Raw genomic sequence first — 26088 nt, 5'->3', positions numbered from 1 at the left:
CAAAAGAAAATGGGTTAATAAGACTAGCGGACTGAACTTGGGCAGTAGTGTCATAAAATCACATCAAGATGAAAATCCTCCCCTCCCCCTACAGAATCATGTGGCTGCCAGGAGACCCCCTCCTATAAACCAAGCCCTTAGTGACATCAGCAAGACAAAGAAAGGCAGATTTTACTGCAGGCTAAAAGGGATTTTGCAGAGACAATGTAGAAACACACAGCAGATACAGTCGTAAGCAAATCACCACTGCAGTGTAACCTGACACAGCTAAATACATCTATATTTCCTCCAATTCAGTCTGTTCCATCATTAGCACAATCTATAGCAGGCAGGGCAGGTATAAACAGGGCAGTGTGAACATGAGGGGATGAGATGGGATACTGATACCAAAGTTAGACACAAGGAGAGAAGACGGGTAGGGAGGTATATACTTGGGCTGGAGACAAGAAAAACAAATGGAAATGGCAGGCAACTTCCATGATTTCGGGAAATCGCGGCACCGCATATGCCATCCCACTGGCGATTTGCATTCAAGCCGGTGGGATGGCATATCAGCGACTAATCTCTTTGTCTGCCACGGCCCAACGGGCTGAGGAGGCAAGGCTATTTTAGCTATAAGGCATAGGTAATAACAAAAAATGCTTTAGTTCAGTGTAAAAATGAAACTGGGTAAAATAGATAGACTGCGCAAAATAAACAATATTTGGCATTTAGTTAGTTAGGCAAAATGTAATCTATAAAAGCTGGAGTGAGCAGAAGTTTAACATAATAACCAGAACTCTACTTCTTTTAGCTCTTTAACCTCTTACTTAGCCAGTGTGATTTTAGGGGTGGGGGCACATGGGACATAAATGTTCAGTTAGTTTGTGAGCATGCAGGTCAGATTCAAATGCAAACTAACAGAAAAGTTATGACCCATATGGCCCCCCTCAAGTCACTGATTGAGAAAGTAGTGTTATGCCCATTATGTTAGACATCTGCTCACTGCTTACATTTTTGCCTAACTAACTTTATTGAAAACATATTTTATTTTGCACAGTCTGTCTATTTTGCCCTTTTTTATTTTTACACTGAACTTATCCTTTAAACTGCATAGTTTTATAGGCACTGCTTTTTAATATTATCCAATTAATACTTTCTATTATAAAGCTGTTTGAATACCTCCAAGTTCGTCACTTTAGAGAACCATGTGCCTCCTACGCTAAGTCGAACCCTCCTAAAGAGTTTGAAACTCTGGCATCTCTGGCTTACCCCAAAAGGGGCTTGTATCTAAAATGTATAATATACTTACTTTTCCACCAGATTCTTTACAATATAAACTGAGCTATATGTATACATGGGACAGTGTCCTCTCACAACCTTTGCATATGGACAATTGGGTACATTTTTGGGAAAGCTCTAGGAAAATGGTAAAAAGCACCAGGCAGAAGGAATACATTTATAAAGTCCTGACTTTTTTTCACTACACTCCAGTCAGATTACATAAACTCTTTCCAAACACTCTCCCTTACGCTGGAGAAATTGTGGATCACAAGACACACTCAAACACATCTTCTGGGAATGCCCGAGCATCCAACCCTAATGAACTGAAATGGCAGAACTGCTAAGCCATTTATTGGCATGACAAATACCACTTGACTAATGTATTTTCCTCCTGGGCAAGCCTCTACTAAGTTGTCTAAAACTGGGCAAGCTCTGATAACCAAATCTGAATCATCACTTTATTACCGTGTAACTGGCTCTGATATCATGTAATGGTGCATTTTACATTTAATGCTATGTTCTTTTTTCTTTTAAATACCCTAATAAAAATTTAAGTTACAAAAAGAAAACTTAACAGTTTACCTGATTTAAACTAGTATTACATTTTTAAAAGAGAAGGAAAGGTAAAAACTAAGTAAGGTTTAAAAGAAAGGTATACATAAATAAAGCCTTAAATACTCACAGAAAACAGATAGTCCTCTATCAAAAGAAACACAGGATTTATTTTCTTCTTTTGTACATACATGTTCTTCTGGGTCAGACTTCCTGATCTGAACGGAACAAGTCTGCTCAGTTTGCTCCTCTCTCCCCCTCCCATCATCTCTCGCTCCCCCTCCCAACTGTGCTGTGCATTCTGAGCTACCAGCAGCCAGAGCTGCAGCACCAAAGCTACGGAGACAAAGCTAAAATGGCAGCTGCTATCTTAAACAAGCAGAGGGAGCTTCTAGGGTTGTTTACTCAAGTATGGTATGTGCCTCTAATGGAAGAATTATATAACCAACACTTCAAGTCACATGTCTCTTAATAGCATAATGCTCAAAAGGTTGCATATTTAAATGATCATGCACTAGATGTAAATAAAGGCATTTTAAATATTAAACAATTAGAGAGCTTATACAAGACAGAATTGTCTGTAGGTTGAAAGTCTAGAGATTTGTGCAATTTCTCCCCTGCTTAATAATTTCACTGATCTTATCTCTTATCTCTGCTATGATGGAAGTGCAGAAATATATTGTTTTCAAAGGTCTCAACTAACTCCTTGGCATCACTTGTTTGACATTTGTTAAACATTTATTGCTTTAAATGTAAAAAACTAAGTAAGCTTTATCAGAAAGGTCTATGTAAATACAGCCATAAGCACTCACAAAAAAGCTGAACTGAAGCCCTCTATCAAAAGAAACACAGGATTTCTTGTCTCCTTTTTTTCCTGTGCCAGAGTCTGCGCAGCTCTCTCCTCTCTCCTGCTACCCCCTTAGGAATGTGTTATCTGAGCCATACAGCAGGAAGCTTCCTGGTGGTCTTACAAACTGTGCCTGTACAGGGGTCTCGGTCTTGATGCAGGAGTGTGGCATTATGGGAATTTTGTTTACAGAGCTCAGTGGTTTTTTTACTATGAGGCTTCTGATCATCTGAACAGGTGAAATATGGGGAGACTTAAGGGCACTATTGAGAGAACTGAAGGTATGCCTGTAACTTGAGATTAACACTTTATTAGCCTTTCCTTCTCCTTTAATATATGCAATTATTTGGTGTAAGGTGAAGTAACAGCTGTAAAATGGTACAATTGGACCACTGTCTCCCAGATTACATGGAGAATTGAGCCACTGTTTGGCCAAGTGCGTTAGTTTATTCTCTGCCGCTGTGATTCCTGCTGTAATTATTGAAATATGTCTCACAGTAGTTTACTGTAGTTTTTGACCACAAAGGCTCACTTACAAACAGTTCAGTGTAACAATGAAACTGGGTAAAATGGATAGACTGATAGACAAAATAAAAAATATTTGTAATATAGTTAGGCAAAATTTTAACCTATAAAGGCTGGAGCGAGCAGATGTCTAACATAATGCCCAGAACATTACTTTTTCAAAGCAGTGAATCTGCATGACAGTGCTCTCCTTTTCATTTACAATGTACTAAGACGCAAACGAGGGATTTATGCATTGAGCCTGGATGCAGTAAAGCTGAGCAGTTGAATACATTAAGTTGATTAAACACAAGTGAATAGCGGTACATCAACTTAGTGGGTGCCAGCAATTACAATGGGATTCAGGAAAACTGCATTGTCAGTAAATAAAACATGGCAAGCACAATGAACAAAAGTAGAAAAGGAGGCACAGATTATTTTACTAGGAAAGTAGAACATAATGGTTTAGTTATAAGAAGAAGTCACAGTTCCATCCTAAAAACTTTTTGAGTGGTATAAACAAGGATGGAATAAGCAAGGAGGGACTAGGATGGTTCAGTCAGACTTTTTGACAATTCCATATCTCACTTACCAAAAAAGTGATTTTGTTGTCTCGAAGGTTAAGTTCTTTTAATGAATCTAGGCCATTAATGTTTTCGACTTGGTTTATTTGATTCCTAGCAAGGTTTAACACTCTCAATTCTCTCAAATGACTTACATTTTCTATTTTTGCAATCTGTAAGGAAACATAGCTTTGAATATCAATTAATGCATTACATACAAAATGTGAGACTGCTGTAATTCTTTTGAACTATACTAATGCAATGTAATTACAAATGAATATACAAAGGATATTTTGACAGGAATGCTTTTACCTTGTACTCTTTTGTTGTTTATTTACGCAGGGCCATCTGCATAAACTTTGTGGTCCCATACAGGATATTTTTCTGCCCACTTCCCTCTATGAACACGTGTGTAGTACACACGTGTTTTCTGGATAAGGGATCTTTCGGTAATTTGGATCTTCTTAACTTAAGTCGGCTAAAAGTAATTTATATATTGAATAAACCCAATAGGCTTGTTTTGGCTCTAGTAAGGATTAATTATATTTTAGTTGGGATTAAGTACAAGGTACAGTTTTATTATTACAGAGAAAAAGGAAATCAATTTTAAAAATTTGAATTATTTGCTTATAATGGAGTCTATGGGAGATGGCCTTTCCGTAATTCGGAACTTTCTGGATAAAGGGTTTCCAGATAAGGGATCCCATACCTGTACCAACATTTTTGGACACACCCCTACACATACACTGTGCACTACACAAACGATCAACTAGCAGTTAGGTTTTGATGGGAGAAAAGGTTGAGTATAATACAAACTCACAAATCATTTTATTGAAAAGCACAGCATAACTAAAGCAGAAACATATTGTTCTACTGCTGGCGGCACAGAAACTATAGGGACCCACTGGGGCACTAAATGATAAGCAGCTGCAAAATGTCTTGTTCCCAAAGTTTAGGGGCCAACAGCTAGACATGGGGGCCAATAACTAGTTACTACTCTGCTGCAAAGTTAATGTAAAAGATAGCTCATATGATTACTCTATAATTAGTAGCCAGCCTCTGTCATGCTGATCTGCATTTCTATTGCTTGATATCAAGTTATGTAAGCTTCTAAGTTACTGATATGCGGGCTGACCCAAAGTTTGCGGGTCGGCGGGTTCAGGTTGAAATTTAGGAGACCATTGTGGGTCTGGATTGGGTGCAGATCAGACTGGGGATGTACACTGTTTCTCTGCTGTCATAGATAAGTACGGGTTGGATGTGGGTCCTACAATGGCAACATTTTGCAGGTTAGGGTTGGGTGCTGGTTAAGGTTTTGTGGGTAAGGGTCGTGCGGATTGATTTTTTTGCTAAGCTGAAATTACGTAAGTTTCTAGGCAAACTATGGAAGTTACACAAACAAGTTTGGAAGTTATGCAATTTACATAACTGCGCTATGCAGCTGGACCCCAGTTCAGGTTTGGATCTAATGGGTCCTGGAAGAACAGTCCCCCCTCTCCATCCCCCTAATGGGGGCCCTTGGTTTACACAGTTATCTAAACAAGAGTATCTCATACCGCATGTCTTTATATGAGATGTTTAAAATCCACTCACTTCAACTCAGCACAGAGTATGACGATTATGTGACAAAAATGAGAAGGAAAAATTAAATATTTATCTCTATACATACCTAGGTTTGAATAGTTTATGCTAACAGTATGTCTATAATATCACAAAAGCAGATCTAAAACTGTTTTTTACATAATGAAAAAAAACAAAATTCTATGCAACTTTACTATATATTTTAAAGGACAAACTAAAGAGTAGCTTAAAGGAACAGTAACACGAAAAAAATTAAATTGTAGCAAGTCTGTAGTTACTTCAATCCTACTTTGCTTCAGAAACCCTACTATAGTTTATATAAACAAAGCTGCTCTGTAACCATGGGCGTAGCTATTGAAATTGAAAAAAGGAGAAGAGGCACAGGTTACAAAGCAGAGACACATTATGAGTCTTTTATCTTGTGTGGTGGATGTTGAAATTCCCTATAAAATACTTTTCCATTCTTAAGCAAATACATTACATTACATAAGTGTAACCACTGTCCACTGTCTACCTGGGATTTTCAAATGAATCAGTGTTTTTTAATTTTTTTTGTCTCTACACAATGACAAAGAAGTACATTTTCTTTATAATACCTGATTTCCATGTAGATCCAAGACATCAAGGTTTTTTAGGTTTTCCAGGTTTGAGATTTTCTGAATTCTAAAACACATAAATGTTGAATGAATGGGTCTGTTGTTAGTGGTATTATTTTTACCCCTTATTAACCAAAAAACTTTCTTTGACAATGTATGCCTGTAAGGTTCAATTGTAAGAATCTAACAATACTTCAATAGAAGCTATGCTTGTATGTAGCTAAATCCTAAATAAAGGTACAGTATATCCTCCAATCTTGCAGCCATGATTACTCCTGCATTATCACATTAAAATGAGATCTGAGAGAGATCTCACATATTAGAAATCTGAGAGGACCAATTATCACTTAACTGTCATTTATATACTATGGCTGGTCCAGTTCTTTGGCCCATAAGTAAAGGGGCTGATATTGTACAGTGGGCAGTTACAGTTCCATATGCCCTACAATACTATTGAATACTATATTTCTCCATCAAAACACATGTAGATAAAAGGTAATAAAATGATAGACATTGTTACAAAAACAAAAATCAAAAACAGAGTTGGCAGAGTGGCAGATTAACCCTTTCGTATTATTTTAAATGGAAAAATGACCTACTTAGCAGAATATTTCTATTTTTTAGCCTCTCTTACATCCAAGTAGCTTTAAGTTCCAGTATAAGAGAACATAATAAATAGTACCTGTTTTTTCCCAGCATAAGGACACGCAGGGATCTGAGAGATGAAAGTCCACTTATTTCCTCTATATTATTGTCATACAAATCAAGGAAAATAAGGTGCTGTAGACTTGAAAGATTCTGTATTCTTGTTATAGAGTTATGATGCAAATAGAGAAGTCGCAGCTGTTCCTCACCCTCAATTATGGGACAAACAGTTAAATTTTGCCTGAAAAATAAGCATACAACTAATAATCCTGTTTTGGGTTTTTTTTTTTTTTTTTTTAAAAACATCATTAATCACCAACGTAAAACAACTGTATATTGGTATGTGAAACTTAATTTTACCAAAACATAACACTGGAGGAAATGTGGCAAACAGGGCATCTATCTACATATAATGTGGCAATGCCACAAACGTGACAAAAACTATTATTACATAGCTCCTATTTAGGACCAACCATCTTGATGATACCAATACCCTACTGGTCAAACCTTGTGGATATACAGTAGAACCCCCATTTTACGTTTTTCAGGGGACCATGAAAAAAAAGATGTAAAATCAGGGAAAATGTAAAATCAGGGAAATGTGTTAAGGACACATAAATGTCAATGATTTAAAGGAAATAAGTACAGGAATAATTTTTTATTTGCAACACAGTTCCTTTACTGAGTTATTTCCCAGGTTTTAGCAGAAGTACTGAAACAACTTTTTACAGTACTGTAAAACATTTTGCATTTAATGCACGTGTTTGCTAAAAGTTTGAATATCACTATAAATTAATAAGATGCGGAAAAGAATACTGTACAGCACTGAAACAAAAATCTGTACTCTTTTAAAAATCTGCACCTTGTACAGCTGTTCCCCATACTTGTGCAACTCTCGCTGTATTTTGTACGCTCCCGGATAGGTACGCATGCGCAGTATGAGATATGAGGCGTTAGTGGTGCCGCTGACCTTCCTAAGATGGCGTCTGTGATCGCAAGACATGGGGGAAACTTTAATTCCTAAAGTAAGCTGTATTTTTACCTTAAAACTAAGCGATTTGCTAGGGAGAGGCCTGATAAAAACAGTGTAAAATGCGGGAAATTCATATGTAAAATCTGGGAATAGAGCCCATAGGAATGCATTAAAATTGGTGGGACCACAAAAAAACGGTGTAAAAAGCGGGAAAACTTAAAATCCGGGGATGTAAATTGGGGGTTCTACTGTATCTAAAAGGGATGAAGATAATATAACAGATAAGTGCATAAAAAGATTTCAGTTTTGAAAAACACAATAAAAATAATAAAAAATACAAGTTACAAAAATAATTTATCTGGAGAGGATAATAGTGTTTTCAAAATTATAGAAAGATTACTTTAATAGCTACGTTACATTCACAAGCCTATATTACACTTTTCAAAATGTTGTTACAGCATTAAATAGTACATGTATGGCATCCCTTATCCGGAAACCCATTATCCAGAAAGCTCCGAATTACGGAAAGCCCATCTCCCATAGACTCCATTTTAATCAAATAATTCAGATTTTTAAAACTGATTTCCTTTTTCTCTGTAGAAATAAAACAGTACCTTGTAATTGATCCCAACTAAGATATAAATAATCCTTATTGGATGCAAAACAATCCTAATGGGTTTAATTAATGTTTATTGATTTTTTAGTAGACTTAAGGTATGGAGATCCAAATTACGGAAAGACCCCTTATCCGGAATACCCTTGGTCCCGAGCATTCTGGATAATGGGTCCTAAACCTGTACTCAAAAAAAAGATAACCCATTCAGCACCATTATAGGGAGTCTTGAAATAGCAGACAATTTTGGAAGAGATCCAGGATTGTAGCTGCGTTTATTCCATTGTGAACAGCATAAAAATGTTGTATTTGCATCTGTTCCTGTAAAGCTATCTTTGCTAAATACCATTGTTTCCATTTACTGTCTGGAATACAACCCACGTTTTTCCATCAGTGTGCTTGTATTTATTTTCTTCTGTATCATCACTATTTCAGCAGCAGACAAACATGTTATAATAAGTAACTATATATTTAGAACTGTAAGGGGCTGATTTACTTACCCACGAACGGGTCGAAATGAGTCCGATTGCGTTTTTTTCGTAATGATCGGTATTTTGCGATTTTTTCGTATGTTTTGCGATTTTTTCGGATTCTTTACGAATTTTTCGTTACCAATACGATTTTTGCGTAAAAACGCAAGTTTTTCGTATCCATTACGAAAGTTGCGTAAAAAGTTGCGCATTTTTCGTAGCGTTAAAACTTACGCGAAAAGTTGCGCATTTTTCGTAGCGTTAAAACTTACGCGAAAAATGCGCAACTTTTCGCGTAAGTTTTAACGCTACGAAAAATGTGCAACTTTTTACGCAACTTTCGTAATGGATACGAAAAACTCGCGTTTTTACGCAAAAATCGTATTGGTAACGAAAAATTCGTAAAGAATCCGAAAAAATCGCAAAACATACAAAAAAGTTGCAAAATGTTCGTTTTCAAGTCGGAACTTTTCCAATTCGGGTCGGATTCGTGGGTTAGTAAATCAGCCCCTTAGTGTATGAGCTTCCTGTGTATAAATTACTAAACAACACTAAAGCTAAAAGCAGCAAAGTAGCCAGTGAGGCTGGTAAAATGTAGTTGTGCTGCCTATAAATAAATGCACCCTGTCCGTGGTGCTGAATAAAAAGTCACAAAACAACTGTGACTTCTGTTTCCATTTTTTGGTTATTTTTTAATAGGGAAGCTTTTGGTTCAAAATACCAGTTAATGTAAGAAATGTTGATATGTCTGCATCAGATCTAGGGACATAGCAACCAATCAGCTGGCCGCATTTAACAGTCTGTTTCTGTTATCTGTTTTAAAGGAAACAATACTCCCTCAACCACATAGTGCCCAACCTATCTGCTGAATCTAAGCCCGGCACTTTGTGTTTGTGAAGTCTAAAACTCTATGCTTAAGTACTCATTTATTAATAATGTAAAAACATACAAGGAATGCAAGATTTAATTTATTCATTGAGTTTTCAACCAGGTGTTTAAGTAGTTTTTTTAAAAAGCTAAACTAGAATTTTCTGTGCTACATTTTCTACTGTAAACATGTTATTCATAGTTGGTTAATATCATAATGGTCACTATTAAATGATTACCTTTCTAAACTGAGCTTGTCTGGGCTGGCAGCTTTCTCTTCTGCAGTTCGCCGTATAACAGATATTCCTGGTTCCAATCTTGACAACTGCCTTAAAAAATTCAAATTGTCTGTAACAATAAACAATATATAAATTTATTGAGTGAGCTACACTGGTAGCAAAATAACACAAAAAAGACTAAGGTGGCACAAAAGAAATTAAAATGTACTAATAAACACAATAAATAAATATATATCTTGAAGTAATAGAGGTAATTTAATACCGCAACCACAAAGTGGTGAAAAGTGCAATTTTTTTATAAAACAAAGCAAAAAGGCTCACTGCAATATAGGGCATTTACTCAAATACCAATCATCAAACACTAACAGTTAGAGTGGAGATCAAGGGAGTTCACATTTCTGTTGTCTCAGAACACACACCATTCACAGTGTGGTAAAAATATCATAATATAAATATAGAAACAAGCCATAAAATGTCAGTGTTTAAATCTGCAATTCCCCATTTACTGGTGTGTATCACAACATGTTCCAGGAACTACTACCTTTTTTCAATTGATCACATAGCCAGAAGAACACACTTTAAATACACTTATCTGGCTATGTGCCTATTTATATTGTCAAATACAAATCATTTAAAACTATAGCGTATAGATAAAAATCTCTACAGTTAATGAAAACATCCTCTAAAACAATATCCCTCATATTTTCAATACCTTTTGATGGATGTGTATCCTCACAGTTGTTGTTTGGGGTACCACAGTGAGATCGTGCTCTGGGCCTAGTTTTTGTTGATAAGTGAATAGGAAGTTCTGTAAAGGCTGCCAGCGAAAGGGACTCTCTTCCATATCTTGAAGCAGAGCCAAACACCTCAGTCACATTAGCTGTTAAAGGGATGCAAGTCTGTTTATTTCCAACCATAGGGCTTGAGTGCCTTCCATCTGAATAAAGGATACAAAAAAAGTAAATTCACAGACTATGGGGCTGATTTACTACCCATCTGTATTTTTTACCCAAGCATAATGTAAAAAAATATATTATATAAATTATACAATAACATTGTATAATAACATTGATGTTTTAAATGCAACAATGTTTTAACAGGACAACCCTAAATCATAAAAATTTTCAGAAAAAAATAAATTAGCCTTTAATACTTCATATTACATTTGGTTAATTAGTGATATACTAAAAAAGTAACAGATGAGAGGACACACAACCAAAATATTAGTATTTAAATTAAGCAATAAAGTATTTTTCAAAGATGCTATTTGCACTGTTTAGATACTTGTGGTACTGCAAAACCAAAGTTTCAGTTGAGAGGTAGAAAGCTAAAAATATTTCTAGAGCTGTTATTTGTTTATAAATTGAGTTATAAAAAATATTAAAAAAGGTCCAATACCCTTCTTGCTGCTGCTGTTCTTTTCTGCATCGTGAGGATGTATTCTGTTGCCAAGAGAGGCTTCCTTACTTAGTCTAAATTCAAACTAACAAACAAGAAAGTAAAACAAAAACATTCAGTTTATGTATGTAACTCATTACAATAAAAAAAAATATTACTTCTACAGTTAATCAGAGCGAGACACCAATTCTTTTAGCATTTTGTGGAGATATTTCTCTTCTCCTTTTAATAAATAAGATTAAGTTCTAACAGCCAATAACAACCAATGAGTAGAAATCTGGTGATGTTCCAGTGGACTCAAGGACTCAATTACATATGCAGCCACAAGTGTGGGCTGCTAAAATGGATGTGAATGAATGCCATTAATAAAAAGGACTTGTGTCAGCACTTGTGGGAAGCAAGTAATCTGTAAATTGCAAGTCCTTGTACCCTGGGCATAGGCTTGTAACCCTAACTGTAATGTCAAATTACTAATCAAATTGGTTGAGTTCTTTTATAATAAAAGGTTGAGGAACAACTCTCAACTCCACACTCAAAAAAAATCTTTCATTCCTTAAACAAGCTGCCTGGTGTGTAAGCCTCTATGGGGATGAATAAAAAAAAAATAAGGACTAAAAATAGAGTATGGGATCTACCCATTACTTTCTTTAAAGTAGATCTGTTTTGAAACATGATTCCTGCAGCTTACACATTCAGTAAGATGAATATATGACAATATAACTTCAATAGTCGCGGGCGACTAATCTCCCCGTGTGCCAGAACCCTTAAAAACATTAGATAAACCCCATAGAGCAGGAGAAACAATAAGTTATCTGAAAGCATATGTAGAGCTGGCTCCTTTTGAAAGCTCAGAATCAGGCACAATGCACTGAGATGGCTGCCTACACACCAATATTACAGCAAAAAAAATACATTTGTTGGTTCAAGAATAATATTTTAAATGGTGAATTATTTGGTATGTAAACAGTGTAATTTAGAAATAAAAATTATACCACAAACCCCCGGTTCATGCTACCAACATTTTTTCTTGTATAAACTGCATAAGTAATGCTCAGTATTTGTATTGTCTCAATACTGAATTTTGATGCAATGATGGAAAACTTAAATAAAGAGTTTTTAAAAAAAAAAAAATATATATACCATATATCCAATATGAAGTTATTTGTAAATGTATTGGCTTGACATGTCCCTTAAAATTGAAGCTGGCCTTTCTTTAATTCATTCTTTCTGTATATTAGATTTCCAGATAAGAGATCCCATATATCCCTGTATAAAAATTTGTGAACTCCATTTTACACTCCTTCACAGCCAGCATATTGATGTAAAATCCCTTTATAATAAATGTAAGTATGCTATTGCTAAAAGTACTGGAATTATATATAATTTAGTTGGAATTACCGGTTTGTTTTTGTAAGTTACAGGATTTGTTTGCAGAACGAGATGAAGTCCACATTCATTAACCTGCAACATGAAACAAGAAATTAATCAAGGATGTAATACCTTCTTAGTTTTAAAAGTGTATCTATCTTGAAAACATTTCAACTAGCTGCAACAATAATTCAAGTTTATTCATCCCAATTCTTATACTTATATATACACGTGTACTAGGACCAGTACCATTTACCTTTCTAGAAGTTGCATTTTAGGAACAGTGTTTTACATTTGCCACCTTTTTGCAATGTATACCTTTTTAAAAATAAATTGTACCTTGCTCGCAATTTATCTATAAAATTGCTTCAATGCTGATATTGATATTGGGGCACTGCTCAACAGAGGGTCTATAACCCCCCCTTTTGCCTCCAGTGCAGAATGCTACGTCATAAAAGCAGGGCATGTAGTGAGGGTGGTAAAGACTTCACAGTTTTCCGGGCATACAACAGAATTTCTATCTATATGAATATATTTTTTTTTTTACACTTTTTCAGGCTGACTGTAATGTGCAACAACTTTTAGACACCTATGAATGACATTATTCAGCACACATTCTAAACATTGTAAATGTGCCTATTTAAATTGCCTTTAAGACTTTACATGGATATATAGTTTAACATATTTAACACTTCTTTTAATTGTATTATATTTATAACTGAAGATGGCAAGCCTGTGGGCAGGGCTCTCATTGCCTAATGTATCAATTTGTTTGTAAGCAATGTACCCTTATGTTGGTGCTTTATAAATGAATGTAATAATAATAGCAATGGGTTACCATATCAATACATGCACATATCTATGTTCCAATTTTACAGTTGTGTACAGTTTATGAATATACACCTACGCCACTTTTAAGTCAACCCTTTCATCTAACACTAATATCCAACAACACAAATAACAGCCTAAAAGTTTCCTATGTGGTAGCTAAAAGTATAAAAATACCAATATGGGCATTTATATTAAAATGACTGCCCCTACATTCAGAAGCAACACATTCGAGCACATGTAGGGTTGCCACCTTTTCTGAAAAAATACCAAACTTTGTATGTTTTAACACACACACTCTTTAATACTTAGGGGCACATTTACTAATCTTCGAATCCGAATCCCGAATGGCAAAAAATTGGATTGGAAATGAAAATTTTCCGATTTTTTCGTCGCCGTCGCGATTGCTTCGTATTTTGCACGACTTTTTCATCGCCGTCACGACTTTATTGGATTTTGCGTGATTTTTTCGTATTGAGCAATTGAAGACAGCGGAAAAACCAATCCGAATTTTGCGCGACGGCGACAAAAAAGACGCAAAAAATATACGTTAAAGTCGTAACGGCGACGAAAAAGTTGCGCAAAATACGAAAAAATCGCGGTGGCGACGGAAAAAACGCAAAAATACTGATCATTATGAAAAAACTGCATTTGGACGCTTTCAGACATTCATGGATTAGTAAATGTGCCCCTTAGATTAATTCTCTCTAGGGAGGTAGTGTGGGGTATGGGGGTGCATGGGAAATGCCCAATTAATACTCCATAAAGCCCTCTGTAGCACAGAAGGAGCAGTCCATAGAAGCTATGTAATTCTGGAAGTGAAATGGACACATACACATCATTATAATGACACTGTATCAAGCACAAAGGCAACAAAGCTGGAATGGAGAGAGTTACAGTTCAATAGGACAAGACAGCCAGAGATGAACATGCTTTGTGGTTACAACTGGAGCTGTGAAACAACAACACAATGAAAGGGAGCCTACTCACAGCATTAGGCACCAGCCTCCCGCGATATTTGCCGGGCAACATGTTTCATACTCGAGTTATGGGGCAGCTGAGGTAGAAACTGAGAGCACTGGGGTGGTAAGAGTCAGTGCCCGCTGGCTGCCAGTCTGTCCCTACCCCTGCTGGCTGTTACACTTGTAACTCTTGCCTCTCCATACTACACAATGTTAAGATGGTGTCTGTCTAATACGGCTCAGCTGGCAGCGCACTGTTTCTATAGCAACTCCCCGTGCTACTTCTTCTCAGTCTTTTCATGAGCGCCCCCTTCCTAAGCTACAGCGGTCTCCATGGTAACTGCACGCTAGTGTGGAACGTCACATCCGGCCTGCTGTGTCTAGTTTCTGTTTTGGGAAGAAAGTATTTGGAGTAGAGGTGGGGCACGGAGGCGTTTCGAGGTTTGGAACGCATGGACAGGTTTCGGGAGCTGGATAAAGTAGCAGTCTGTCGGAACTTCCGCGTTCCGCTATGTCATTGACGGTCTCGACTGATAGAGTGATAGCTGGCGGCAGGGCAGAAGGGCCGATGTTTACTGACATAGCGCCATAATGTTCCGCTGTGTTCTCAGTGCTGGGTTCCTAGTGAGGACAGTGCATACAGTGCTGACCTGGGGGGTCACTTTGGTGCTTTTCCTTCATGACACCGGTGAGAAGCAGGCAACGTCCCCGCCAGTGGGTTAGAGTAGTTTTCCCCTGTTTGTGAATATATACAGCATGCCTGTGATACGCTATCGACTACTCTCACAACCGAGCTACAATCTTTGCACAAAAAATACAGTTCTAAGCAACTTTCCATAATGCATGAAATAGTTTCAGTGGTTTTAACAAATATTTACAGTGATTTGTAAATGTAATTGCAAATACATTTATGTTGCCTTACATCTGCTCCTAAAGAAGCATAAGGTAGGTGATTAATATAAGGAGGAGAGTTTACATTATTCTGCTAATGGGGTTTGCTGTATAGCTAGTTTAGCCACTGCACAGGGCACTCTGGCAAAAAATTCATGAAAAGTATAAATCTTTCTGCTTTTAGATTGTCTGTGCTGTTTCAGCCCTTCTTAGTATTAGTGTGTTGCCTCACACAACCCATGCAGCTGTTTTTCCCTTTGTATGTTCCAGTCCAGTGTAGGCAAACATAGTTACATAGTTACATAGGGTTGAAAAAAGACCAGAGTCCATCAAGTTCAACCCATCCAAGTAAACCCAGCACACACAACCCACACCTACCAATCTATACACTCACATACATAAACTATAAATACATCCACTAATACTAACTGTAGATATTAGTATCACAATAGCCTTGGATATTCTGATTGTTATGAGGATCTCTGGGAAACCACCCTGTTTATTTCTAAGCAGTATCTGCATACATCTCTGCATATGTGCAAATGGTCATTCATTAGAGTTAACGTTACCAATAGCTGTATTGCATGACTTTCGATGCCGCTAAAGCATGTGTTGTCAATGTTTGTTTGCAATAGCAAATGAACTGCATTCATATCAGTTACTGTCCTTCCCACAAGCCTCAGTCTTGCAGGGCTTAACTTCTTCTGAAGGGAGTAGAGCATGTAATTCAAAGTCCTATTGGTCAGTTATGGGGCCCTTAGAGCATTAAGAGGTGCCACCACACAGCTTACTGCAATTCCCATGCAAGGTTTTTTTACAATGACAGACCTAGCTTTTAAAAGGTTATTAAATAATGTGGTATTACAGTTATCAATTACTCTTTTTTAAGATCAATTAATTGCTGTCACGATGAACAATGTATTTTTTTGCCAGATAGCTTTCAGAGAGGGCCTATACACGGACAGAATCAGCAGCTAATGTCTGTTTATGGCCAGCTTTACTCATACAGTATTTATTTTGTGTTCTCATTAGACATTTTCTTCATATGCCATTCAGATCTGTATCACCAAGAAAATCAGTGGAAGCTGTTACAACCATTGTCATTTGGTCTGTTGGTTCTGTGCTCTGTTCTGCTATACTTTGCAGTGTCACTTATGGACCCAGGCTATGTACTGTCTGACTGTAACAAAAAGGTAACACATATCCTTTTATGCTTATTAGAATGACTGAAAGAACGTATATACATTATACTCTCTGATTTAACATTTTTGTCTTTAAGCCCCTGCCCACATATTTAGAGCAGGGGGTGATGATACCAGAGGCACCCAGTGGTATGCGTTTGAGGCGTTGTGGATATTGTTTATTGCAGGTAAGTATGCACTGGTCATGATGTTTGCTTGAGTTTTTATTTCAAAATTGATTAAAATAAGGCATACCATCTATGCAGTTGTCCTATAACCATAGATTGAGTCCAAACCTCCTCCATCAGAACTTCCCTGTAATTGTATTAGTGTTAAAAGACCCCTGCACCATTTGCTGACGCTTCCATTAGTCTTCTGACTTCATGGCCTGTATTTTGACCCAGTAAATTAAGCCCAGTTGAACTTTTTGCTTTCCATCCATGGCAGTAGATGCTGCTCCTTTATAGAGCCTATAGAAAGTACCATACTCCGTATCATAAAAAAACCAATGGGAATTAGGAATTTTCTTGCACACAGTTATGGATTCATAGGTTACTTAGATATCTCTAATAAATAGGAAATCATTTCACTTTTAATGAAGCACAATATTTAACATATTCTGTACTGCAAAATTAAATGTGTACACCTGCCTGTCAAAATTCCCATTTTAAAACCAAGGGTAATAATATAAAATGTGTCCATTCTTTTCTGCTAAAACAACCTTTGCCCTTTACTGTTGTACAAAGGATTTCAATATTGTTTGTAAGGATTTCTTACTATTCATGATGTTGGGGTGGCTGGCCTGAACTGGGATTTAAAATAGGCCCTGGCTTCTCAAGTACAAAGAAGCTCAAAAAGCCCCACACAGACCTACAGATATTCCAGTTTATCCCAAAGGGGTTTAGTTGGGTTGAAGTCAGGGTTCTGTGCAAAGCAGACCTCACTTTTTGCAACCATGGGGGCATTATCGTGCTAGAACAAGAAAGGGCCTTCCTTTCTGCTAAAAAAAAAACCTGTGATAATTAAAAGCAATAGACATGTTCCAAGATATTTTGTTCTTAGGTTGTTAGCATGAATTTTCTTTCCTATAAATGTCAGGAATGATAATATTTAAGGATGTTGAACTAAGCCATTGTTTTCTTACAGACTTTATGTGTATTATTATTTAGCAGCCAATAAGGGCACGGCACTGCAAAACCTGCCATCATTGTGTGCGAAGGTTTGACCATCATTGTCCTTGGATTGAGAACTGTGTTGGAGAAAGAAACCATCCTCTCTTCATGCTTTACCTGGGTGTCCAATTTCTAGTGCTTCTTTGGGCCTTTCGCTTAACCTGGTAAGAATAGTCTTACTTAAAATGCTCAGTAAAATAGAATTTGAAACTGTGCTCATTTACAAGAACTTGCATCTGGAGCTCATCTGTTCTGTGCACCTTAAGGTGGCCATACACGCACCGATATTATCGTACGAAACCTCGTTTCGTACGATAATCGGTGCGTGTATGGTATGTCAGCGAGCCGACCGATGTCGCAGGAAGCTGCTGAAATCGGTCGGCTCGTCGATCGGCCAGGTTAGAAAATTTTGATCGGGCGCCATAGAAGGCGCCTGACCAAAATTCTCCCTTCAGAGCTGAATCGGCAGAAGGAGGTAGAAATCCTATTGTTTCTACCTCCTTACCTGCCGATTCAACCCTGAATGGTGTGTGGCGGATCTGACGATGTTTCGTGCGACCGATGGTCGTACGAAACATCGTCGGATCGCCACGTGTATGGCCAGCTTTAGGCCAAAATAAAAATGAATTGTAAAGTGCAGTACTTCCATGCACATTCTAGGCTTGTCCTTACTGCCTTTCATAAAATATATTTTCATAGGTGCACAACCTTTCATTTTTGGTGTAACTGGCCAGTAAACAAGTCACAGACATGTAAGTTTAAAAAAAGAGCTTGTGCCAGTAATGCTTTATTACTATATGTTATCGATTGGTAATTGCCTTTGAAATATTTCAGCTTTAAAAAAGTTTAATTCAAACAAATTCCCTCTGTAAAACCTTGCAAAGCTGGTATAAGAAGAAGACCAAATGATTTAGTCCACCTCTTACACCAGTTCTATTCCTATGTAATGAAATCAGCACTCAAAGCACAAAGGTTCTTAATTTCTTCAATGGGGATGAAAGATGCACTAAATTATTCCACTTTCTCTCCTAGTGACTGCGTTAGTTAATATACATATCCATGTTCCTGAATAACAGATCCCATACCTGTATCACTTTTTACTTTGGTAATAAAGTAGAAGTCAGAACTCATTTACAAGCTGAGCCATACACCTTGCACCTGATGCCTTTTTAACATAAATCATACATATACTGCATTAATAGCAACTTTCAAGTGAGTTGAGAAAAACGATAAATTCTTCCATGTTGGTACTTCATTCACTTGTTGTTATCAATGCAAATTCGTATACATGTGCAATAATGCTGGAAAAATACAGCATTGTGGGAAAAAAACATGGCAAAAGGCTTAAAAAAAATAGCTTACTTTGCACTACGGATGGCATTTGTAGATGAGCCCTTTTAAATGACCTCAGCAATAGACTCCAGTAAGTTATGTCTGTAAGAAAAGTGGCTGAAATAAATAGTTGTTTATAATGAATGCAGTAACATGTTTATCCTTTCACAGTAAGGTGTTTTAAATTATCAATCTGCAGGTCTGGCTTTCAGTTTGAAGCTTCATGGACAGAGTGGCTTAAAGTTAATATCTTTCTACTGTTGGCCTTCATCTTGACTGGCATTTTCACCTTTGTGGTAGCACTGTTACTTGGCTGCCACTGTTACCTTATCTCCTGCAATGTCACTACCTGGGAGTTCATGTCACACCATCGGATCTCGTACCTAAAGCACTATGACTCAGATACAAATCCTTTTGATAAAGGTATTGCCCGTAACCTATGGGACTTCTTTTGCAAATGCAATAGAGTGGCTTGGGAGCAAGTTTATTTTCGGGGCACATATAATATAGTGTGAAACCCAGTTCTGTTACATCTCCACATAGAACTAAAAGGGAAGCTTCTACCCCTACATTGATCTATCTCAAAAGTCAAGTGGCTTATAACATAACAAAAAAAACAGCACTCAGTGATGGGCGCGCATGTAATTTTATACCACAGCACTTTGTTACAGGAATGCGTTTATAAAATTAGAGCCTTCTAGCTGTTGTTCAGTTAAAAAACTTGCAAGAAGACACCAGATTTGAAGTACCTGGATTACAGCATTAGAAAATACTCCAGGGCATTTCAGGAAACACTGTAGGTTTGATCATTATGGTAAACAAGCTGAATTTTTCACTGATGTCAAGCGATGTGCTTAATGGATTCGCTACGTCCTTTTATACAGAATGTAAATTTTTTTTTCAAATGCTAATTTATTTTTATATCTTTTATATTATATAATACCATTATGAATCCTGAAGCAGTAATATGTTTGTCAATAAATAACTTTGGATTTTTGCACTCGCACAGGGTCTATTGTCTTTTTCATTTTTCATCAAACAAGGTAATCAAACTAAAACAGATGTAGTCTGAAGTTGAAAGCAGACAAAGAAGTTTTAATTGTTGCACATAGACACGATTAGGCTTAATTTAGCATAATAACCCCCAATTAAGCAAAACAACCACTTTATTTTTTTTTATAAAGGTGTATATCCCCTTTATCTAATTGACAGTAAAAAGAGAAAGGTAAGGCATAGCCATTCTATAGGTGTCTTTGCCTTTTTCTAACTTTCAAAGCCCTTCACTTCTCCCCACCTCAATATATTTCTTCACTTACAGTCTGAGCCAAACTGGACTGTAAAAGTAAAGTAAGCCAGATACAAATGGATTGTATAAGTGACAGAGGAGTTCCATGACCCTATAAAAGCAGAAGGCCAAAGGCCAAGTGACTTTCATACAGGTCATGGAACTCCGATGTCATTCTAATAACCTCCGCAACAAGTGGTGCATTATAAATTATAATACACAAGTTTCAGTGAGTCATGTGACCGCAATTACTGTGCACCGATTATAACTGACAACATCACTAAGCACCATTTATAAGTATATAATTTAAAGGATAGTCACAGCTCTTGTGTATTATATTGTTGTAACTGCTTCTCTCTGATAACATTGAAAGAACACTAAAGGAAACAGTAGAAACACTTACGCACGTTGTGATATCCCCGATTTACTTCTACATCTTCCACATCTAAAAAATTACAGGAATCTAAAGTAAGTTTGAGTGTGAGGGATGGAAAAAAGTTTACAGACTCCTAGGTAGTACAGGTATGAGATCTGTTATTTGGAATGGGGTCTCTATATGAATTTTGCTTACTTCAATGCAACATAACATGAAGTAAGAAAAAAGAAAATGGATTTGTGAAGAGTAGTGGCATGATTAGTTAAGGAATGAAAAAACTAGGGATAAAATGCAAGTCAGCATACCTGTCATTGTACCTGGATTAGTACTTAAAAGCTTAATGCAAGACATTCTGCAAAGCTTTTTATCTTTCTTTACATTTAGTTTTACCAAGTCCCTTCAATTTGTTGATGTGCTTAAATCAACATGAAACTCATATTTTTGGACATCATCATGTTTTGTCTGTGCCCAAAAGCAAAAACATTTGGTTTGGAATGGGCAACTTGGAGCATTTTTCATAGCCACATAAAAAGTACGGTGGAAGAGTAATTTAGGACTCCTGTAGTTCGGTATGTATGACCTTAGATTATCCCATGTAAATGCTATGTCTTATGTATAAAAGGAAGAGATGTATTGATATTTCACTGCTGTCATAATATAAGGGGGATCTCAAGTGTAATATATAATTAAACATAAATCATAAAACAAGAAAACCCACCCTTTGCTTAATTTTTTTACACACTGCTGACAGTATATATTGTTGGGCTGTACATTTGCAGGTATATAAATAACAGATAGTTACACTCTTTTTATGTTTTAATTTTTGGTCACGTGCATCTGGGAGTGATGTTATCATTACAACCCCCATTTTCACCTGCCCCACTCAGACCACCTACCCTTCCCTTGCTGCCTCATTCTTACACCCCCCTAACTCTTCCACCCTAGCCCCTTCTTCTTGATACACACAGCCGCTATACATGACTAATGTGCTATGTACTCAATTTTTGCTTTGTAACTTCAGCTGTGAAACAAGACTTGTTGATTTTGCATTTCTTTTGTTGCTTTCTAAAAACATTCATTCATTAAAAGTAATTGAAAAAAAATCAAATTTTTGGCACTTGTGTACTCTTGTGTTTATTAGCTGGAAGAAAAGCATTATGGTTGAGGAGATGCCTTTCTCATACATATGCAAAGCTGAAGGAATTCTGGGAAGGAAGTACTGTATGTTTTTATAAGACTCAATAAAAGAAGATATTGATCAGTTGTACATACTGAAAAGTCAGCTATATGATAACAATGAATGAAAGGGACACACTGGGACATACTCTGCATTCTAGTTCTGATCTGTTTGTTAGGGGTTAAGTTGGCGTGTGGAGTCCAGTTACCAAACATAACCAATGAGATTGAACGCAGCTAGAAAAAACAGATAACATTTGATTGTTTGTGTTACTAGACATCTATACATACATACATACTCAAGGCCAATAGGCTTGTAACCTCCCTAACTGCTCTATGTCTATACATTTTACCTGTAATAATTTTGCAGGGACCCTTTTTTGGCCATTGCGCATTGGCTGGTAAACATATTTTTTAGTATATGTTAGATGTATTTTGCTGGTTTAGAAACCAGAAGAAGCTTGATTGTTTTTCAATCTATCTATAGCAGTGCTGTCCAACTGGTGGCCCGCGGGCCACATGCGGCCCGCGACCCCCCTCTGTGTGGCCCCCCACCTGTCTGGCTGCTTTGATGGCTTACCTTTGTGTAAGCTTTAAATGGTATCAGTACTGAGATTAACTGGCCCCCTGCATGGTTCTCACCTCAGATTCAGGCTGTAATCCCTCTGTGTTGTTTAAAAATGTAATCCCCTGTGTTTTTCACACCTTTTAATCTCTGCATTGTTCACCCCCTGCAGTGTTCACACCTCAGGCTCAGACTGTAATCACCCCCATTGTTCACTTCTTCACACCTCAGACATAGGTACTGTAGGCACATATAGCCAGCATAGGGCAGGTAGAGTATGGCACACACAGGCAGCATAGGTAAGGGAGGGTATGGCACACACAGGAAGGGTAGGGCAGGCAGAGTATGGCACACACAGACAGCATAGGGCAGGCAGAGTATGGCACACAGAGGCAGCATAGGGAAGGCAGAGTATGGCACACACAGGCAGGGTAGGGCAGGCAGAGTATGGCACACACAGACAGCATAGGACAGGCAGAGTGCTGCCTGTGTGTGCCATACTCTGCTTGCCCTATGCTGCTTGTGGGAGGTGAACCTGGCAGGGGTTTGTTGTGGAAGTTTGTTAGCAGTTGGAAATAGCCATTAAATGGTCCCTAAGGTGTGTAATTATGTACTGGGGGTTGCTCTGCTATCCACAGGGGAGGAGGAGGCATATGGAATTTAAGGGTATATCTTAATATGACATAATTCTTTCACATATGAATGATAGTTGATATCCCCACAGTAAGGACCAAGCATTTGGGATTTTGCTGTGCTACCACCATTGTGATAAAATAGGTGTGGTTTGAAGTGGGTGTGGTTTCAAAAAGGGGAGTGGTCAAAACTGTCTTCCATTAGCGGCCCTTCACCATGTATGCTAGAGAAATTCAGGCCCTCGGCACCGTAGAAGTTGGACAGCACTGATCTATAGCATTTCAAGTAGTAAAGTAGTAGCTCAGCCCCCACCCCCATTTCCATTTAACTGCACAACAGAGAGCAAGGTCAGTCTCTCACAGACTGTCTCATTAAAGGCTCAGGAGAAGGCAGTTTGAGGAACCACAGGGGACTTTTTTTGTCCCTAGTAGTGTCTGTATGGGCAACAAGGCCAGTGCTGCTTGCAAGCCCTTATTTCATATTAAACAGTGTGCAATAATATAACTTTTTTTTGTTTATTTCTAAACTCTCTCTAAAGGAGAACTCACTATTGCTGTGAATGTGTGTAAAACATTCATATATTGACTGGTCATAAGGGTCATGTGTATGTGTGACCCTATGAGCCTTTCACTAATGTTTGCTCTGTTGCTTGGCTACCTGTATGCTCATGGATAACAAGAAAACCCTGACATATAGCTCAGGATATGAGATCTAGATAAAAGAGGAAATTAGTGTCAAGACCAAGAGAATATTTTCCCATTAGTTCTAAAATGGCAAAGAATGCAGTCTTATAGTTGTTATTGAATGATTATTTGTTATTGTGCATGTGTGAGGGTCAGATTATATTATAATTGAGGATATTATATAGCGGTGTCTATGGAGAGTAGACTGTACGAAAATGCTTTGACGTGCCATATCTGACTCACAGGCTGGTTGATTCCGCTGTTCTAGATTATTAAAAATGGTGTAAGTATTTGCCAGAAAGATTTTCTTTCTTTTGAAATAGAGACCAAGTACAGGCAATACATAGCAACAGGAGGCTAACAGCATGGAAATGCTTGATTTCTAGAGCTTAGGGCAACTTTGTTTCTATGCCAGGTTTTTATTATTAACCCATATATTGGTGCTTCAACCCACTTTTTGTGGTTCTATAAAGTAATGCTTCCTAATATTACATTAAACATTTAGCTGACTATATAAGAGATATGGTTGAACAATTCCTAATAAATCAGTCATTCTGTCTTAAATTCTAAGGTCAGCTGACCTCAAAAAGAGATAATGAGCTCCTCTCTCCTCCATCCTTTAAAATCAATTTGTTGGGCTGTCCAGATTAGTGCAATTTGGCTGTTTTGGCCAGACAACCCCCAAGGGAGTTGGGCAGCATAGATCTTCCTGTGCTTCTATTGTAAAAAGAGCCACTGGCTTATCCGAAACTTTTGCATTGAGTTTGTTGAGAAAATGTGTTATTTGTCTGTGGATCTATGCCCAGACCTTACTGACATTGCTTGTGCGGAACATTTTGTAAGGAATGAAGTGAAACAGATGCTCTGAAAACCAAAATGGTCTGTTTGTTCAGAATGAATGACTAATTCTGTGTACACACCAATGACTTCAAATATGTTGACAAAGTCTACGTTAAAAGGTACAAGAGGCAAATGGGTTTTACCTAGAAAAAATGATTAGTGGAACAGACCAGAGAGGCCTTGTGTGTAATTTAAAGACTATTAAGCAATTCACTATTGCTCAGCTTTTGGAGACTGAAAAGAGCTTAGGCCACTGATTCTGCCTGTTGCTTGTTCCAGTGACAAGGAGCTGCAGCATGCAGTCACAGGAGGTATGTCATTGCTACTGTAATTTTAATAGAAATGTGGGTAAACAAATTAATTGTGTAAACAAGGCACATTTGGGTGGCTAAGCTGTACCAGCCATGTGAGCATGACCTAGAACTGTGACCCATTATATTTCTAGGCCAGTAAGTGATTAAACAGAATTTTCAGCAGCGGCTTCATACATACCAAGCTGAAAATATTCCATTAAAAGTTATATTTTTGATAAAAATGGAGTGTAGCAATGTTCCTACTTTCTTAAAAGACCCAAGGAATAGGCATACATCTAAGATTATTTATTATAAAATGTAAATAGTCAATACTACCTTAAGCACCCAAGGAGTATTGGTACAGGCTGCACTCTATATATTTTTATTTTTTTTAACATATTTATAATATTGGTATCAAGCTAAATTTTTACTGCCCAGATCGGTAAAATACAGTCCAGGTGGCAACACTAGTTTGAATACCAGAATTTACAAAAGTAGAGATGTCCATTTTAAGTTGATATTGAGACTAAAGGTGCAGGGCAAATGTCCTGTGATATGTTCCCAAATTTACCAATGGTCCCTTTTCACAGGCATGAATAGAATCAGGACTTTTATTAATAAAAGGTATGTGTTAGCTAGGTTTTTAAGCACAGCTACCTGTGGTTGGAAGCAATTATCCAGGGGCAGAATACATTACTTGTCTTTCACAAACAATGCTACAATTTCAGGGGAAGCAATTGGATTGGCCTCCCAGAATTACCCAGTACTGACCTGATCCCCTTACTTACCATCAGTATCTGTTCTGATATTTTTGAGTACCAATGATCTCAGTGGTTTGTTGGTAACCCTTGGTGTTAAACCTTTAGCAAGGTGTGCACAGTGATATTAACTTTTATCTACTGCACCCCTCCAGTTTGCAATTGAAACAGTTTACAAAAGGTAATGCTTTTAATAGTAAGAATTATTAAGAAGAATGGTGGGGACAGCAATGGAATCGGTGAAATGCATAATCAACATATCCAAACTGAACTGCAAAAATGTCACAGATTTTAAAATATACTTATGCTACAACAGGACATGAAAGGTGCTCATTGCAGCCCTTTCAAATACTGTCTGATTGCTGGACTTTATACCCAACCAGGCAGCAGTTTGGAAGTGACAACCTTGACATCAGAAGAAATCATATGACATAGGAATAATTCCACATTTAGAGATTACGTATCTATTGATCAGTCATTACACCGTGAATAAAGTCAGTTTGAGCGCAGTCATTTCCAACTTTAATTATTCTTCTGATCGTGTTCCAATATATTAGCGTTCTTTAATGTTCGGGAAGAATAGATTGCAATGCTGTAAGTGTACAAGGTGGCCAGGAGATGGCGCACTAAGCAC

The 26088-nt window shown here is 37.3% G+C and overlaps 2 protein-coding genes across 4 annotated transcripts in view; one reads left to right on the top strand and one right to left on the bottom strand.

The window, feature by feature from the left end:
- lrrc49 (leucine rich repeat containing 49) overlaps positions 1-14489 on the bottom strand; it is a 51392-nt gene extending 36903 nt beyond the window's left edge. Inside the window, exons 1-8 of the mRNA NM_001130330.1 lie at positions 14298-14489; positions 12510-12572; positions 11112-11196; positions 10426-10650; positions 9714-9822; positions 6589-6792; positions 5907-5973; positions 3759-3902 (exon numbers count right to left, since the gene is read on the bottom strand). Coding sequence (NP_001123802.1) covers positions 3759-3902; positions 5907-5973; positions 6589-6792; positions 9714-9822; positions 10426-10650; positions 11112-11196; positions 12510-12572; positions 14298-14339 — 939 coding nt within the window. The 5' untranslated portion in view covers positions 14340-14489. The remainder of the gene's footprint in view (positions 1-3758; positions 3903-5906; positions 5974-6588; positions 6793-9713; positions 9823-10425; positions 10651-11111; positions 11197-12509; positions 12573-14297) is intronic.
- A 67-nt stretch (positions 14490-14556) lies between these two features.
- zdhhc12 (zinc finger DHHC-type containing 12) lies at positions 14557-19851 on the top strand. Of its 3 annotated transcripts, none has more exons than XM_031897969.1 (5): positions 14557-14605; positions 16217-16353; positions 16440-16529; positions 17511-17677; positions 19045-19851. In XM_031897969.1, the coding sequence occupies exons 1-5, from the start codon at positions 14569-14571 to the stop codon at positions 19358-19360; spliced, it is 747 nt and encodes a 248-aa protein (XP_031753829.1). In that variant the 5' UTR covers positions 14557-14568; the 3' UTR covers positions 19361-19851.
- The last annotated feature ends 6237 nt before the right edge of the window (positions 19852-26088 follow it).

Source organism: Xenopus tropicalis, chromosome 3 (genome assembly GCF_000004195.4).
Source record: "Xenopus tropicalis strain Nigerian chromosome 3, UCB_Xtro_10.0, whole genome shotgun sequence".
Taxonomy (NCBI): Eukaryota; Metazoa; Chordata; class Amphibia; order Anura; family Pipidae; genus Xenopus; species Xenopus tropicalis.
The sequence above is the reverse complement of the archived record's forward strand: the minus strand, read 5'-3'. Positions and strand labels throughout refer to the sequence as shown.